The 19,701-nt window shown below is 35.7% G+C and overlaps 1 protein-coding gene across 11 annotated transcripts in view; it reads right to left on the reverse strand.

The window, feature by feature from the left end:
• LOC108966430 (sodium/calcium exchanger 3) overlaps window positions 1-19,701 on the reverse strand; it is a 137,485-nt gene that overhangs the window by 92,838 nt on the left and 24,946 nt on the right. For 4 of the 11 annotated variants that reach the window (XM_018929414.1, XM_018929408.1, XM_018929400.1 and 1 more), the window contains exons 1-3: window positions 17,665-17,746; window positions 16,616-17,138; window positions 2,621-5,964 (exon numbers count right to left, since the gene is read on the reverse strand). In XM_018929414.1, the coding sequence (XP_018784959.1) occupies window positions 2,621-4,629 (2,009 nt within the window). In that variant the 5' untranslated portion in view covers window positions 4,630-5,964; window positions 16,616-17,138; window positions 17,665-17,746. Of the gene's footprint in view, window positions 1-2,620; window positions 5,965-16,332; window positions 16,405-16,569; window positions 17,139-17,664; window positions 17,747-19,701 lie in introns of those variants that run through there. The other 7 variants (XM_018929361.1, XM_018929342.1, XM_018929351.1 and 4 more) reach the window with 7 other exon arrangements.

Here is a 19,701-nt window from a genome sequence, read left to right on the forward strand (position 1 = left end):
TTCCACCGATCTTTCAAATGAAATATTATTTGAAAGGAACCATAAAAACTGACTAATATTTCAAGTAGACGCCATTACCAATTTATGGGTCAGATTTATCAATGCCAAAGCGTTTAACTTGCCGAAATAAGGCAGACCATTAAATACAATAGTTCAAAACGCTTATGCAAAAACTACAATTTGCAGACTTTTATGTGCGCGCTCGTTTGTTCATGAGCACAGGTGCATAAAGACATGGACGTGCATTTGTGTGTGGAAAGGTGAGTGAGTCTAATAAAACGCAAACTAGATTTCTACCACTTTGCTATGCATACACGCGCATAATATATATAGTATGTATGCATATGCACACATACATGCATTAGTGTGCGTATGTATGTGTGCGCAACTTAAATGAGTTTTGTTCATTTCGCCTTGCCGAATGCCAACTGGAAGCAACCTGGCAACCTGTGCAAATGTTTGGCAATAAATGAATGAATGGCACATTCATTCACCAACACAACAACATAGTGCAAAAATATGCACAAACACACACATACATGCATATATACATATGGACTATGTGTCTGGTGGTGTTCGTGAGCTGCTCACAAATGCCGCCGTATGAGCACGTTCGAGTACTTAAAAGCATGCTCGTAAAATCGTTTTTCGCTAAAGAGCCAACTGCATAGCGGATAGTGAACCAATGCAAAGTTCTATAAGCACTCTTACATACATAGCAACATACATGCATACTTATGTATACAAGTATGTGTGATTGCATATAAGTATGTGTGTGTGTGCTTGCATGAGTTGTGACCGCCAACGCTGCGAGGCGGTCGTCAATGCTTTGAATGGTCAAGTGGTAGCAAATGTGTTGCCCACCTGCTAACGGTAATTTCTTTCATTTCTTCGCACACAATACAAGGCCATGGTGACAATGAGCAAGGCACGAGCACCAACCAATATATCATATATACACACACACACACACACACGCTCTCATATATTGCATATGCTGTGCTTGTGGAACATACAGGGAAGCGCGCGAGGTTGCATTTCAACCTTCTCGACCCACCTTGTAGTATTGCGGATATTGATTTCAAGGTACAATTCAATTTCCCTCGACATTCGCGGAATTTTATGGTTTCGGTAAATGCGTTGGTGGCCTAACAAACACACGTATATGACATACAGGCATACATATGTACAGATATACATTCATAAAGCGTTTCATATTCTTCAATATTTCGTTTTCATATTGTAACAACATGTGTGTATGTATATAATTGAGTATATTTTTGTTTGTATGTATACACATGGCGGATGAAGCGAGTTGCCTGTGAATTCAGAAAATTTTGTCTGGATTTTGGTTGAATTCGTTTTGGCTGCAGCTAGTTATCATCTCCGTAAATATTCATACACCTGCATACATATATAAAAATATTACGGTAAATGATGTGGTAAAGTTGGAAATGACTTACCACCAAATTGTATTATTCAGAAGCTTCCAAAAATTGCCATATTCCCCCATTTATTTCAATTAGAATGGATTTAAGAATATTTAATTTCTAAGTATTTATATTTGTATACCATGAGCAGGATGTATTAACTTTGTCACGATGTCTGTAATACTCAAGGTGAAACATCGGAGATCCTATAAAAGATATACACGAACGATCAACACGACCAGCTGAGTATACTCAGTCATATCCGTATATCTGTATTCCCCAGTTTTTGAGAAATCGCACAGAAAGTTTGCCCCCATAAATTTTCCAAAAGTAAGTCGCTCATTTGTCGGACTGGCCAATATTAGACAACTACACACATAGCTGCCATGTGCACTGGTCGTTCAAAATTAAGATGATAATTCATAAAGTTTCTTTTTCTCTTATTTCCTTAATTCAGCTTGAAAGTTGTTTATACGAAACAACGTGAGTAGATAAGCAACACGTTTTGCGATGGATTCTCCTCTCATTAAAAAGCACGCTAAACTGAGTACTTCTAACTTTTTATTCTCAATATATCAAAGTTCTACCATCAAAGGACTTATAATGCATTCAGTAAACTCACTCTTCCCACTTCTCGAGTTGCCGCGAGAAACGAGAGTGACCATTGCACAGCTTCTTTGTGGACTCTGTGGTAGGTTAACCTCCTTCTTATCCAGAATATGAGTTCCCGCATGGCACTGGCCTATCTCTTTGTATGCCCTGCTGACCATACCCATCTGACATTCTTCTCCCTTTGGTGCGACTTGGTCGAAACAGAACGTTTCCTGTGCCCACCGTCGTACGACGTCGACGACAACTTATCTAATCCTTACCATCCTAACGGAGTTTAGGCACCCGTTACAAAAAAATTCAACCCCTCAAAATGTAGCCTAGAAAAATAAAGCTTTTCTGAAAACTTAAATATCGTAAATCGATGTGGAAATTAAGTGAGGAAGCACTATATTATCTCACGATCTACATATTGCTCATCTTTATCAGTTTGTGTTTCAAAGAGTTTATGTCTTTAGTGCTCAACAGACATTTTCATATGATTATTTCTGTTATTATAAATAGGATCGTTTTACCAACAGGTTTTTAAGAAACATCGATTTTTACTTTATTACATATATTTTTTAATTTCTATGACTTACTCAGTTTCGTTATTTTCGAACACCAACTCTCCCTGCACTGGTTCGTAATCCTTGCCCGCCTTGCCAGTACCGTCCTCTGTCCAAAACGGTATGATCACCTTGCCGCGAGCACCCGAATAACGTTGCACCTTCAAATCATATGTACCAATAGATTCAGCAAAATCATGCGTCTTCTGATTGAAGGCAAATATGCCCGCATGATCATCGTCGAGTATCATAACAGTGGCCACCTTTGGCACAGCCAGTATTGCCGGATCCGACGGATTACTTAAACGCACATAAAAATGTTCGTCTTGCTCGAAAACATCATCATCGATAACTTCGATTTTGAAGCGTTGTTCATCGACACCCGGCGGAAAGGTGAGTACACCCTTCTTACCAATATAATCGCTACCGGCTTCGGCGGAACCATCTTCCGTTTGATAGTCGACGGTCGTATAACCGGATAAATCACCACGACGCACAACGCGCAACTCAAATTCACCACAACTCTCCATGACAGTGTAGTGGCCGGGCTCGAAGCAGATGCGTACCGTCGTATCATCGTCTTCGGCCTCCACTTCGACACGCTGCAGCTGTGCTTTCACCTCATTGAGATCGGTGAGAGCACGCTCCTGCACTTTGCGCATTATATTGCCGCTGCCCATCATTTTGCGGGTGGCTTGTATGCGATAGAAAGCGCGTGATTTGGGGCCTCGATTAATCAATTGCTCCTGTGCCATCATTTCTAATTGCTCCAGATCGCTTTGTGGGTACTTCTTACGTAGTTCTTTCAGCGTTGAAATGTATTCACGTCGTGCATCCTCGAAGTCTTTCATCTCTTCATTTTCGGCCAGCTCTTTGATGCTCTCGTGACGATTCATCTCGAGTACGGCGTCGCCCTCGGCACTCACAATAACGCCACGCTTATTCATGCGATAGTTCTTGTCCAGATATTTATAAATCAACAAACGTCTGTCGGCTATATAAGCCGTCAGGACGGTAGTGGGGAAGAAAATAAATGTCAATAGACCCTCCCAGACTTCGACGCGCCCCGGTGAAATCTGCGCCAAGATCAAGTACAACCAAACGTAGGCAAACAGAGACCAAGCGGCCGTTACAATGAATACCCGCAGATGTTTGATCTTGCGCACTTGACCATTCGGTATGACAGCGATACAAAGGGCTATTATGACAAATAAATTGTATGCGGCTGAGCCGACAATTGTGCCCGGACCCAAATCGCCAGCTTCGAAACCTTTCTGAAACATTTCAATAACGGACAAGAGTATCTCCGGTGCACTGGAACCCAACGCCATCAGCGTCAAATTGGCGACCGTCTCATTCCAGACGCGCACCACGACCACCTGTGTTTCGCCGCCCTTCTTTTTGATAACTACCTCCTTCTCCTTGGACGTGATCACTTCAATCGCCGCCATAAAACGATCTGACACAATTGAAACGCCAATGAACAAATACGACATCGCCAGGAAGTACACAAGGCCCCGCGCAACGCGATCACCGGTACTCACATTGACAATTGGCATCCAAACTTTAAGCAACAGACCGTCTTTGCATTGCAATGAACTGCCGCTGTGCTGCGACAAGGCGGTGACATTATCGCCACCATTGGCATCATCAGCATTGCCATCATTATCACCATCATCATCATCATCCACCACACCATTATTATTGCTACTTATAGCACCAGCATTATTATTCTGATTTGCCTGCGGTGTGTCACCGCCAACGTCCGCCGCCGCATCGCCTCCACCACCACTACCGGCACCGCCGGCTTTAGCAACAGCACTCACGTCCGAGTTGGCCCCCGCCACGTCCGTACTACGAGTCACTTTATCATCATTTGGTTTGTTGCCAACGGCAGCCAAATTATTGCTGCTACCGTTGTTTGGCGTCTCAGCGCCCTGGACAAGTCTAAGCGTTGTTGTGCACACCAAGAGCAGACAGAAGATCGCCGAAAGTGTGCGATCCCGACTGCACCGTTGTCTGTTCACCAATATTAGCGCCATTTTCGGTACCTGTGTGCTCTTCTTCTTCTTTCTTTCGTTTATGTATGAGTGTTTAAGTTTCTTTTGGTAATTTTAAACGCTGCGACAGTGTTCTTTTGCCATAAGTAAAGTAATGCTGCGTAAAGCTTTCGCAGTCGACCGTGTCAACTCTACAACACCAAGTGTTCAACCGTCGTTTGGTGGTTTGTATTTCGTTGTCGCCGTTGTGGCTCGCAAATTGGACGGTTGCTTTGGACTTGAGCGAGTGTGTGTTCTATAACTTTTGCGTGGCTGTGTTTGTGTAGGTGGTTTGTAGGCGTGTCGGCATTTGCTGTTGCTGTGCGCGACTTCTCACTTAAGCTTTGCAGTTGATGTTTGCGTGGCTACTCCTTTCTAAATTAAGCGTGCGCCCACCGGCTCAATTGAAGCGTGTGATTTCTTGAGTACGTGAGTTTATCTTACAAGCTGATGGCTCTTACTCTCTATCTAAATATGCTATGTTTTGCAATGCGGTTCTGTGCTAGTATGGTGCCTTGCAGTTGCCGGATTTCAGCTTTCTTTCTTTCTTTCGATTTATGTACAAAACTGCGTGTGGCGCAATGAATGTGTGTACTTTGTTGTTGCTTGAATAATTTTACGCTTTTTGTTATGTGTTAATTTTTGCTTTTCATATTTTCTTAATTGCTGAGGTCTCTACTAGGAAGCTCGTGCTTTGTTGCTATTTATATATTGTATATATGTATGTATGTATTTGTAAAGTATTTTGCGTACTAGTTAGCGCTCGAATTTGCCCTTTTGCTTTAATTACTTAATGCTCTGATTACAATTACTTTATTTATGCAGTTTGCTTTAAGGATGTGTGTGTATCGTTTATATATATGTCTATGTATGCTAATGCTGCTTCTACTTAAAAATAATATTTATACATATATCTATTTGATTTAAATTTATTTTTGGACTAATCAAGCATGTGCGCTTCACCGACTGCCTCTAATCGTTCTACTGTGCGAGTTGTGCTGCACTAAACTACGAAGCTGCATAGTTGTTGTTTTTGTAGGCTTTTTAATGTAGTATGTGTGTTGGCCTTTTAGACAGCTAGAATTTTAATGAAATATGTTTACTTTTTATATTGCGTAGGCATAAAAGTGATTTTTTGTGGTTAGAATTTTAGTTTAAATTATTTGAATTTGAACAGCAAGAATTTATCTATATAATTTCGTTGAAAGTTCTTCTAAACTCGCTCTAACTTTTCGTAGCACAATTTATTTCAATTGGCGCTTGGTTTGTCCGTGTTTGAAAGACAAGCATCGCTGCTGTTGTACTGCCATTAGTTTGGTTGTTTAATTTATGGTTGTTCTGAAAGTAAAGGGAGATGATTTAATGATTTAAGATACTTAGATGCATTTATATATAAATAAATAAAATATTCAAATAAACATAATTAAATATTTAGATGAAAAAATGGAAAAATTATACTATAGATACTAAGCAGCATTTTTATACATATGTATAATACTAACTGTTACGTCTTGGAATCGGAAACCATAGCAATCGTCGAGTCTGCTTTGCGATAAATTCAAAGCGCTTTGCTTTTTCGCTATACATATGTATGTATGTGTGCTGAAATGTGATTCCATAAAGCTTCACACAATCATACTCTTACATACAATCAAGCTGTTTTAATCTTATCCAACCTCAAATAACCTACGCTACTACACTACCCTTCAGAACTACATTTCTTGTGGCATCAAAGGTATAAAAATATTTTTATATTGATATCGATTGAACAGCGTCTATAGCAGCTACATATGCTATATTGATCCAATGTAAGCAATTTCTTCGGAAATTTTACCGTTGTTTCTGATAATAATGCAAGCCAAATTTCGTGAAGATGACTTGTCAAATAAAAGAGCTTTCTGTACAAAAAAAGTGATCTCTATCATTCAGCTTGCATGTGCTATAGGGATCCGATATCGACGTTTCTGACAAAAGTGCAGGGAAGAAAAGGACATGTGCAAAATTGCATTGCGATATCTAGATATGCAGACAGACGGGATATGCCTAAATCGACTCAACTCATTACTCTGATCATTTATATACATATAGTATATAATTTATAGGATTTCTGACATTGCCATCTGGATATACGGCATGTTCATAAAATAATAAGTCGATGCCGTTTTGTAATAATAGCTTTGATAGACGGCAGCGTTAATCCATATTAACTGCATTAATCCGGATTAATTCAGGAGTTAATAAAGTTGACTCCGTTGCTAACCCCCAATTAATCCTCAAAATTTTAGAGAGTTAGTTGCATTTTCGTTTGTAACTTTGTTAAAAATGACCAACTGTAATCTATTGTGAATGGAAAACAAGCAACACTAATAGCTGTTTTTTTTTTGTAATGTTTTGTAATAAAAAGTGTTTTTGTAACAATTGAGCGTCTAAAAACCCCAATGTTTATTTTTTATCCATTTTCATTGAAAATATTATAAAAATGACAATCAGCTATTTACCAGAGTTTCAAACTCACATAGCTGCCGTCTGTCACCTACAAATTTGGAACTGATTAAGTGCGCTGTTAATGCGGATTAACGCTGCCGTCTGTCAACTATTATAGATTTAAGACGCTTTGCTGCTATAAAAGAGTTTTAATGTATCCTATACCATGTTCAGACCGAAAATTTAAAAGATTAGATTACATTTAAGCATAATATTTATCAAAAGAAAATATTGTCATGTAGTATTTTGAAATAAAAGCCGCCTTTTTTTTAATATTTTTCATATAATAGAAATAATGGATGCATTTTTTCATTTGTTAAGTCGATTTTCAGGTGAAATTAGATTCATTGCTTTAAAAAAATTTCTTTGTTTACCTTTTTTCCCTTTGTGGTGTCTAAATCAGCTGTGATAATGTAACAGATTTCCAGTGCTGACAAGTAGATTGCGCAAAATCAGAGTCGCACAGAGAGATTTAGCGTGGATCAGTTTCAAATCATTTCAATGAAGTGATTTGGAACTGTCATTTTTGTATGGCGAAATCGTGATAAATTTTTAAGATTAGTGGGATAACCCATTCAACGGCCGAAATCGTGTGACTAAGTGCCGGTCTGAACATGGTATCGCTAAGGTGTCAATGTGATTTTCGAAAAGCTCACATAACCTACTCTAATCAAATAATAATGAAAGCTAGGAGAGTAAAAAAANAAAAAAAAAAAAATATTAGTACCGAATCCATTTCTTATCTACACCGGAAATGTGTAAGATCGAAACAGCACTAGTTAAACCAAATTGACATCCGAAAAGTTCTTTAGACAAGCATATTGAAAAACTCCTTACTTGCCTCTATTTTATAATTTGAGGCATACAAATATCGAAAAGGTAAAAATTTACTCTCCTAATTACTTTCAATCAGAATGATTCTAGAGGTTGCGGTCATAAAAGAAAAAGCAATGAGTATAACGTGCTGATTGAGTTCCAGTATGCTATTGTGTGCGTTCTCTGTCTTATATGTAGAACTAATTTTGGGTCTTTTGATCAAACTTCAATGAAAAGGAGAACCATATATGGTATATGTAGCGTATTGTATTCTAAGTAAATCCCGAAATTATATGTACATACATTCATTCTCAAATCTAACTGAGTATTAGCTTAGATAACTGTTATTCGGTCAAATCGGGATTGTGATTTTTTTAGGGATCGTCTAAGTGTGACCCCCTAAAAATCACAGATTTTCGCTATTCTTTTTTTTAATGTTGAAACTAATTGGTTTAAAAATAAATATATTCATGATGCATACAAAATGATTTTCTTTAAATAAATTGTTGAATTGACACGTAAAAAATAGGTCCTGTACGTTGTCCACGATTGCAGCCGCAATTTTTATGTAAAACAAAAATTTCAAAAAGATAATCCGCCGGAAGCTTTTTTGGTTTTTATATTTGACCAAATGGCGGTGGTTTGAAAAAAAAGTATCGAGTTAAGGCCTTTTTCTGACAGTTTTTTGCAGAAAAAAATAGGACGATTTCAAAAAACAAAAAAAAAAAAAAAAAGAAAGCGCAATAGAGAATGACGCTAAAAATGGTGTCTCCAAATTGGAAGTAGATATCTTCAAAATTCTTTGTTTGAGAGTGGAAACCTTTTTGAAAAACACGAATTTGAGAAAGACGCGAACGAGGCACAAGCTTGAACCCCATGTCACTGAGGTTTGCACCATTGTGGGACTTTAGTTCCAACAAAACCTCATACCTTCCTTTACCGATTCTTCGGTAACACAGTCATGTATTTAATATCAGCTGTATGTATTTCCCATCCTCTTGGGATGCATTAAAAAAAATTAAACTATTTGAAACGAGACTGGTTGCATTTCCGATAGTCCTCTCCTAGTCTTTTTTACGAAGTCAAGTTATACTTAATTAATTAATTTTATTTAAATAATCCATATAATTTATAAAAACTTTTCTTATTTTAAATAAAAAATATGTATACTTCTTTACTAAGGCAATCAATTTCAAGGTTTTTTTTTAAATTTTGAAAATATTATATGCCAGAGGTTCCCAACTATCGCTGATATGCTATAACTTAAATATATACATTGAACATACTTATTGCACCTCGATAAACTTTCATTTTCCTTTATTTCTCTTTTGATTTTCTTTTTGCAAGTTTTCCCGTTATAAGAATTCTCTGCATTTATTTGCTGTGCAAATCGCTTTGCGTTTCCGTCCGGTAACCTCTCTCCGCTATTATTTTTTCAGCTAATGGAGCGTCAATAATGATTTCTTAATTATTACATGACAGTAATAGTGTAAACAAAATTTATAAACGCAAGGGTAACGGCATATATGCAACGGTATGTATGCATACACAAGCATGCGGATGGTGGAAACTAAAAGTAATTTATAATTTTGCACTGTTTACAGAACGCAAATTGGAGCTAATTTAAAGGTATGCCTATACGAACATATGTACGTATGTATGTATGTGAAAACATTTATATCGGAAAATGAAATATAAACAAAAATAATTTCACTCGTATGCGCCTAATGCCCAAAAGCTTATAGCGAGTTTGTCTGTATAAAGATATAAGCATACATAAGTAACTTATGTATATATTAAGAGGTACCACAGCATGCATTTGAGATGTTAAGGTATATATGTATGTAAGTATTTGCTCCACTTTTTATTACACCATACACTTTAGAAAATTTTCTTTTTAAGGGTGATTCAAAATAGGTACTTTTTACATTATTTTTTTTTTGTTTGGCAGATCATGCGTGAGTTGTGTGAACTTTTCATGCCATTTTTTTCGGTATTGTTTTTCATTTAATTATGGAAAGACGTACGCTTGAACAACGTTTACAAATCGTTCAACTGTATTACGAACATCTTCCTTCATTTATGGCAAACAAAAACGTACTATTCTCAAAATCATCACAAATCTGGGTATCAAGATTCATTATTGCATATTATTCGCACGAATAGAGCACGTCCAGCACGCAATGAAGAATATAAAGCAGCCGTAGTGTACTGAGAGTGTACTCGAGAGTCGATTCGACGCCGTTCGAAGCAACCCGCACTGATGTGTGGAAGAGCTTGAAGCATTTTACGTTGAGATCTTAAATGAACGTGTACAAAATACAGCTTTTGCAAAGACTGAAGCCGATCGAAATGCCCAAGCGACATCTTGAAAAGTTTCAAGAAGATCCGTTTTCAAGTCAAAATTTTTTCTGTCATGAGGCCCAGTTCTTGCTCAGTGGGTATATAAACAAGCAAAATTCCCGAATTYGSAACGAAAAGCAATCTGAAGAGATCTGYTATTTCATTSAGAAAAAAACAACGGTTTAGTGTGAYTTGTAGGCCAGTGRCATCAACGGTCCATATTTCTTCAAAAATGWWGYYGGTGAGAACATAAACGTCAATGGCGACYRTTATCGCGCCCTAGTAATCGACTATTTGATGCYTGWAATTKAAACTCTTGATCTCTGCRACATYTGGTTTCAACAAGACGGCGCCACTTCTCACACAACGCATCAATAAATGGAGWTTTTGAGAGAAAACTTCGGTGAGCAGATAATTTCAGATATTGGGCCAGACGATTGGCCACCAAGATCATGTGATATCACAGCGTTAGAGTTTTTCCTKTGAGAATCTGTGAAGTTTAAAGTCTATGCAGWCAATCCTTCTTTAATTCAGGYCTTAGAGCAAAACATCAGGCGTGTCGTTCGTCATTTACCAGTCAAAATGCTCGAACGATTCAACGAAAATTAGACTCAAAGGATGGAGACGTAGTCACGTACAATATTTCAAAATATAACTTCTAAAGAATATTYTGTCGAATGATAATAGACTTTGCTCATTAAATTTGAAGTTTCTGTGTTTTTCTTTAAGAAAGGATTTCGAGGTTGAAATGGATCACTCTTTAATTCATCCAAATACATACCATTGCCTTGGTGCTATTGATTTTCGGCTTTATTTATTATTATTTTTATTACCAATGAGAACACAATGCTAAATCGATGTCTTTTGAGCATTCAAGTAAAATTTCTGACGTGCAAAATTGTTTCCCAGCGTATTTTGGCCTTACTTCATATGGCACTCAATTTCCTTGCTTTTGTATGCATCCAGATTCCGAGATCTTKTCATGTATTTGACAATAATCTTTTTCGGGAAATGCTTCTCAGTTCCTTCGGTTCAAACGTTTTTGACTGACCACGACGTTATTCATCTTAGGAACCAAAATAACCACTTTTAAATTGTGGAATTCACTTTAGGCATGTTTTCTGAGCCAGAACTTGTTCACCAAAAAAAAAGACGACTTACCGTCGAGGTGTTCTTCATATTAAAGTACTGAAGAGGAACTTTCTAACACGTTTTCAGGCATGTATTTAAGTGAAGAATTTAATTACAACTTGTATAAATTTTCTCTATCCCTAAAATGAGATAAGGTTTTTGCCTACATTTGGGCGCTCTACCTTACAAATCGAAAGGATCGGTTCATTGTATGAAAATTAGTAAAACCATATGTTTCAAAMGGAATTTTATCGGAATCAAGGTATGTATATAAATTCGTTTTATTTTAGAGTAGTATAGACCGCAACTTGCTTTAAATAAGTAGAWGCACTTTGTTTTGCTCTTACCGTAGCGTTTATTGCACGTCGAACAACGGACAACATAAAACTATATTATAGGACTTGTGTTGGCTGATAAATGAGCTCTGTATATACAGCAGTGCCGACAACAACCATATATACTAAAAATTGTAGATTACCTGTGGAATGTGCAATGTGTGCAGTGAATGTGCTGGGTATAAACAATTGGGCATTATGTGTCCGCTGGGTAATGTGCGGGTAAATGATATAAAAATTATTGCATTACTGAGGTGTAAATGTGGTGAAGCCATCTGCAATAACAATGGCAGACGTGGATATGCCATTGCAATATGTACATAGATATACTACGTACATATACATATATGTATGTATATACATACTTCTTAATGATAAGGTATGTACATAGATTATATAGTCGTAAATATTTGGACAAATTGCGTATAATAAATTTGGATCCGCTCATGGAATTGGGGTGAAATTTTATGCATTTGTAGACTCTCTCAACTATAATATGAGCAAATAAATATGTATGCATGTATTATAAAGTCACCATAAATGTAAAACAGCGTATCATCAAAAAATCAAAATAGATTTTTTTTTTTTTTTTGATTTCATAATATATACAAAGGTATGTATGTAATATAGTAAAACTTCAAGCATYCGCTCTCAGATATAACCAATATAACCATTTTATAACCAACACCCAAATTTTGTTTCAAAAAYAGTGGTTTCTATTATATGGCTTTTCCTTCGTCTGTAAGCTTGTGAAAAACTGATGTTACGTTCTTCTACATTTTAARTGACAATATATATTTTATCCTATATGCTTAACATTAAAACGCTACTTTGCACCACCATATTTTTAATCTGATTAAAATCTGTGTTTTGGTTTCAAATCAGGATATGAGCATGCCTGTTGCTCAATTAAGTGTGAAAAAATGTAAAAATATTTGCTACTGATGTCATTTCGTCTTAAATTTCTTACGCTTTKTGTCATAAGTCTATTATTATTCATAAAGCTAAGTGCAGTGCTTAGACTGTATACTTAATGTGTGTCTATTTCAATTATTTTCTACAGCAGCACATACCCTGTAGATCTATTGTTTTTGGTATGTTCGAAAATTGTGTAATTGCTTAAGTAAGCTTATGTATTGATGAGACATAAGTAGTCAGAGAGCTTCAAAAGGCAGAAACTAAAAAACTCGTAATAAAACAAGACTCATTTGACAATACGAGACCACTTATATGGAAAAGCAATAAAATTTAGTATAATATTTATATAGTTTGAAGCGTGAATGACAGATATTAATTTAGTACCAGTACTCTAGAAAGATATTGAAAATGAATCCATATTTTCCAACGGCTAGGAAAATACTATTTTTACAGATGAAAATATTCTACTCGTTAAGGAAGTTTTTAATAAAAAAAAAAAATCTAAGCAAAACACTCAAAAGATACAAAACAACTAATTTAGTGTTAGATTGGAAGTCTCCTGGAAAGGCATTACACCGTTAAAGAGCATTTGGAAGGAAAGATTCTGCTCCGGCACATAAAGGAAAATCACCCAGCAGTGGCTTAGAAGTAGCAATAATGCTGGTTTCATAACTGGAGACTGCAGTCTGTGATTGGCGTTGAAAAGCATGGTCTACCCATGAAAATTTGTGTTCTATCATCAACGTTTGAGAGCTTGTTGTGGAAGCAAAATTTGTAATTTCAAATTGTGGAACAAGAAAAAATCACACGGAGCCAAATCTGGTGAATACGGTGAAATTCGGTTCGGTTCGTTGGTGCATTATTATCGTATAAAATCCATGTTCTTCCACAATTCCGCTCGTCTTTGACGGATATGCAAACGTCACAATACGGTCAAATGGAAGTACTCTTATTGACCATCTGTCCCTCTGGAAGAAAAAAAAAAAACAATGAGCATCACCTTGATGTTTGATCAGTTTCGGCTTGTTTTTCCCTTTCATTGATAGCATGTCAAGCTCATAAGTCCACGGTTCATCGGCTGTTAAATGCTGTATCCTGGGTTCGGGTCGAAYATGTCTAAAGAGACCTGTTTATGGTATACTTCTTGAAAAAAATTCAGCTTTATCGGGACGAGTCGAGCAAGAACGCGTTTCATATCCGAAATATCCAACAAAATCATTCGAACGGACTCGCGAGAGATGTCGAACTATCTTGCCATTTTTCTTATACGTGTCTGACGATTATTAATTACCATATYCTTCACTTTTTTAATATTTTCGTCAGTTKCAGAGATGCAAGGTTATCTGCAAYGTGGTACGTTCTCARCGCTCTCTCTACCGTCTTTGAARGCTTCGTAYCATTCGAARGCATKTGTTTTTYGATAAARCTSARTCACCGTTAGCCACTTCCAATATTGGCCTTGGGGAATTTAATTACAATTTCCGTGTGCTTTTTTTGTGTCAACATATTTTTGATGAAATAAAAATAACATTATTAAAATATTTATTATAGTTTAATTTTTAGAACGGCCTGAACTTGTAACAGAATTTATGGCAGGTCTAAGTAATAAATATGGAATACGTTGTCTGCAGTTGCATCTAGCAAAATACATTTATTAATGTATATATAAAGTGTCTTTCCTATAGATGGTCTTCGGACTATTTAAAAGAGTAAAATTCCTTCTAAATATTAGTCAATCGTTTAGTAAATCCATAAAAAGATTGTAAAAACCTTTTCCAGAGTAATTAATCAATTTGGCTGTTTCCTTTCCAATTGACAAAAAGAATCAGTAGCATTGAATATTTTTGCACGGATAAAGATAGCAACATTCTGGCACTTAGCWTCGTTCTTGAATTCATAATTCAACAAAGTACTATATACACCAGCCTTATCAAATCTACAAACGATTTTTAAAATCGAATTGTTCAAAATATTGCACAAACCATTTTTATCCTCAACATTTTTTGCAAAACCGTCTTCAATTTGATTTCCAGAAAGCATCCCTACTTTGAAATAACGTTTCTTTAAAAGCTATCATATCATAATTGAACTTAACTAGGAAAATAAATTAACCATTTAGATAGAATGTGATATAAAATTTATACTATAAATACAGTCACGTATTTAGTTGTGCAAATATGCTTGCTCGCTGAATAAATACAGTCGTAAATAAATGTTAATAAAATATTTTCATTGCTGCCTCCAACATTCTCGGTGTATCATAACACATGACTAATATTTAATCTCAATTCCATATAAAATGGTGTAATTAAAGACTGTGACTTTTACTAGTCACGTATGCTATAAATATGAGAGTTTTTAATTAAGACTGTTATAACATAATGCCTGTGGCATGCTAAATATTATGGAAGAGTGTGCGTCTAATGAGATTTTATGAATGAGAATACTTTGTTTTTAATATTATAAATTGCTGCATTAAGAGTCGCTTGATKATGAAAATGACGTGAAAAATCTTTTTTTTATAAATTCGTAGAGAGGGGCTAAGTGCAGGAGGAATTGAATATTTTATACTCTCGCAACAATCAAAGCAGCGAAAATACCCTTAGGTGTTGGAAAAATTTTATATCAAACTAAGGGAAGTTTTGTCTTGAGATCATCCATTAGCAAGAAGATAGACTGTATTAGAAAGAGATTCTCTTCTGCAGTATAAAGTTACCAGCAAGTTTTAAAAAAATTATATGGGAGCTAAGAGTCACATTTGATCCCATTTCGACACTTTTTGGTACAAGCACTGTCGTCATCTAGATTGAGCTCGGTAAAAAAAACCATAAATAACGCGTGTTCAGTATTGTTATGCATTTCATCATGGAAAGATTTAAGCCTGAACAATGTTTACATRTCGTTCAACTTTACTACGAAAATTCACTTTCTTCACATCTTCACCCATCTCGAGCAAGCAGCAAGACCGCTTAGAGTCGATTCGGCGCCATTCGCAACAACTCGCACTGATGACTTGGCGCATTTTACGTCGAGATCTTAAGGAAGGCGTATAAAATACACCTTGTGCAAGAGCTGACGCTGCTCGACCTTCGCAAGCGACATCACTTCGTTCTATGGGATCTTGCAAAGTTCCAACAAGATCGAACGTTTTCCATCCAAATTTTGTTTAGCGATAAGGCTCATTTCTGGCTCACAGTTATGTAAGCAAGCAAAATTGCCGCAGTTGAGACCAAGGGAAACCTGAAGAAGATACCGATGTGAATGTAACCGTCACTCGTTCTCGTTTTGGGACCGTCGATTGGCCACCAAGGTCTTGTGATATTACAAAAGTTTGCCAATTATATTGAACTCAACGGATGAGTCATCTGATACGTAGTCAATACCAACAAATATCAACAAGATAATCTTCAAAAATTAATGAATTAAAAATAAATAACTCTAATTTAATTTGAAGTTTCTGTGTTAATTTTTAAGCAAAAAATATCGAAATTGAACACCCTTTTCTTTAAATTGTTGTATGGTATCCAATTTAATATAAATAATTAGCATAAATCACAAGCCGAAGCTGAATATAGAAAAAGTGAAATGAAATCACGATTTAGCTAAAGTACTCTAAGTGAGGTGATTTCAATTCATTGAGTGATTTTGAACAAGGTCAGTTTGAAAGAAAAATACCTACCATAAGCATTTTCTAAACAACAAACATCTAGTTGACAATTACTGCTGAATTAATTAAGATCCCAGCCAATAAATTTGAAATCACAACTTTTTAATAATCATAATTAATAAACGTATTTTGCTTTAGAAATTTTACACTATTATAGAATTTCATTTTTATTCACAATACTAAACTAATATTGAATAATATGAGTAATCTCATAAACCTAATTATGATACTATACATATATACACGTACATATAATTTGATGAGACATTTTACTCATAGATACGAGCGCACTCACATTAAAATCTCAATTAACCGCTTAGCAAAACTCTGCGCAGCCCAGTGTTGAAAAGGTATTTTTATGTATAATTATTTTTCTTTGTTGAATTACTTGCATTACACATTCCTCAAATAAAATTTGCACAATTTGCGGTTGTTTGATGGCATTGCGGAGCAGGAGCAATTGATGTTTCTATGAGACCGGTTGAGAGCGGCTGAGTGTAGCGAGGAGAGTAGCTCAAAGGTGGACAAAGGACGTTCATAAAATTAAAAAATATATCTACATATATGACACGAGGGGAATCGAAGTATTTTCTTTATTTTTGRTTATTATTGCGATTTCCACTAAACGGCGGTTTGAAAGGAAATTATGAAAACCAACTGTATTATGTGATTTCTCTTTTACATATAAGCAGCATACAAGAGGGACGAGAGCGTAAACGTGAACACAATAATAAGTAACCACACTACTTTATTCGTGCGATTTATAATTAATTTTTATTTTTAAATAACGCCGAGGACCTAAAATATATTTCACACATCTGCATAAATGCACACATGCCAAGAAAAAATATAATAAACATTAACAGCAAAATAAATACATGTTTTTTTAGAGAATTTTCAAGATTTTTTTTTACGAAAACAACAAAAGTGTCTCMGAAAACAACAACTATTGAGAATTTTATATTAAATGGGCTTGCATTTATCGTATTTGCAGATTGTGGTGCATAAATCTAATAGGCGCTGTGCCTGCTTTGCGCTTAATCAGCAGTTATGAAACGGAAGTTATGGATTATATATGCATATGCTTTTGTTAAGTAATTTATTTTATTTTTTTCCAAATATTTCCTTTTATTTTTCTATTTTTTTTTCTAATATTTCAATTTTTTATTTTTAATTTTTCGAATATTTTATTTGTGATTTTTGAATAAAATTATTTTATATTTTTATTTGCATTTTCATTTGCACAATATTTATAACAGTTCCACACGACAGCGCAGCGAACCGTTGCACCACATATTACATTACATTTAAATAACTTATTTATATTTTTTTTTGTAATTTTACATTTTTAGCTAGCCCACMACAGACGGTTCACATAAGTTTGCCGACGAATTGTCCGATGCCGACCCGCGAAACAACGCACTCGAACTAATTCTAATGAGTGCAGTGGTAACTCACGGTAGTTCGGCGGCGTCTGCTCTATGAGTACCTAACGTAATGTGATGAGTCGCTAGTGCCGCTGTCACACTAATGTGCGCTACACCAGCGATAGCAGGGTCCATAATTGCGTTATAGAGAAGAGATGCCTCCAATAGACTAATGCAGTTTTGAATGAGTGCGTTTCTTTTGCTAAAATTGAGGTTAGAGAGTGAGTGAATTTAACTATTGATTAGGATTATTTCAACACTTAGTGGTCAAAAGTTTGTTCAATTTTAAATAACCCACTTCTTAACAAAAATTACGGTAGATTTCCACAGAACATTGGTTTCTGGAGCCTTACTTGACTAGAAACTTTCACCAACTATTTTTTGTGMAATCTGTGAGAGGGGAAATCTTTCCAAGTTTACGCTGGAAGACAAGTTTCTTTAAATTTTAAGTTTTTACAGTCTTATGGAACTACTTTGAGTAAGACCAACACTGTTGCTTAAGTACATTTTCGTKCTCTTTCACTCACGGTCTCTCCGCCACTGCTATGCACATATATGCGCTTCGCCTAATCGTAGCGATCGTAATAGTAGTGTAGGGCACTCTGTATGCCACTATGCCTGCTAGTCAATTCATATTGACTTTACATTTACAATTTGTTTTACTCAATACTTTTGATTTTGAAATGTTATTCTTGATTGGAGTGAAAGGCCGGACCACAAATTTTAAGAGAACACTCATTTTTTTTTTTTTTTTTTTTTTGTAAATACACAACAAGATTATGCAGTTATTTATAAAAGTTTAGATGTTTCTTGGTGAGTAAAAATACATGCAAGAGCATGCTTCTAGAGTCTAGACAAGCATGCAGTCCATAAACATTATTTTTCTGGTTTGTATAAAAATAAGCATGTTTCACAATGCTGCAGCASTTTTGTTCTAATCGTGGTTGTAGGTAAAGACATGCACATTGATACAAAATTAGTGAAGTGGGGGGTCAACCGTTTATTTATTGCACTGCAGTTTTGTTGTCGATGAAACGCTCGCGCTTTTTTACAGCATTACATTTTGAAGATTTTCAAAATAATTTTATGGTAGAAACTTTAGCGGAACACGTGTTCTTTAATAATATGCTCTGCGGCTCTTTGGCGATAACCACGTTACATAAGCGCTTGGCGTGTTTTTTATAGAGGGTAATAGATTGGGTGCAAGCAATTAGCCTAAATTGCCGAAGTATTTATGATTAAATTGATCTGCACAACGATAATGGTCATTACAAGGAGACTACAGCTGCTCACAAGGTAGAAATTAAATTTTATGAAAAATTTAAAGAACTATGTTAATGGTTCCGTCCATTTATTATGAATCAGCGGTACTTCGAACCCGTGTTTTTAGTTGGTTTAATTTTTATACGTTTGCAACATGTTGCTACGGAGTATAATAGTTTAGTTCTCCTAACGATCTCTTTATCAATATACCTATAGATTTATATATATATAGACTATATATATGTATATGTATAAGTGTATATATACTTTATATATACTATATATATAAATTATTAGAATGATGAGAGGAGTTGAAATCCGAGTGACTGTCTCGTCCGTCTGTCCGTGCGAGCCGTAACTTGAGTAAAAATTGAGATATCTAAGTGGAACTTTGCACAAATGATTTCTAGGCAAAATAAGTAAGGCACGTAATGATAAGGCGGTAGATGGGCGTAATCAAATCACTGCCACGGACACAAAACACAYGTCTCGGGGCACGTAGCAACGATTTCAACCACATTTGACACGTGACATTCCTCGGACATTTTCTTGTGACAGTGTGAAAAGAGTCGAAATCGGTTTACAGCCACGCCTTCTTCCTATATAACACAATTTTAAATTCCATTTGATCATTTTACTTTCATAAGTCAAGAAGGAATTAATATAAGGGGATCAAATTTCACACCAAACA

Source organism: Bactrocera latifrons, unplaced genomic scaffold, assembly GCF_001853355.1.
Source record: "Bactrocera latifrons isolate USDA-ARS-PBARC rearing strain unplaced genomic scaffold, ASM185335v1 scaffold_10, whole genome shotgun sequence".
Taxonomy (NCBI): domain Eukaryota; kingdom Metazoa; phylum Arthropoda; class Insecta; order Diptera; family Tephritidae; genus Bactrocera; species Bactrocera latifrons.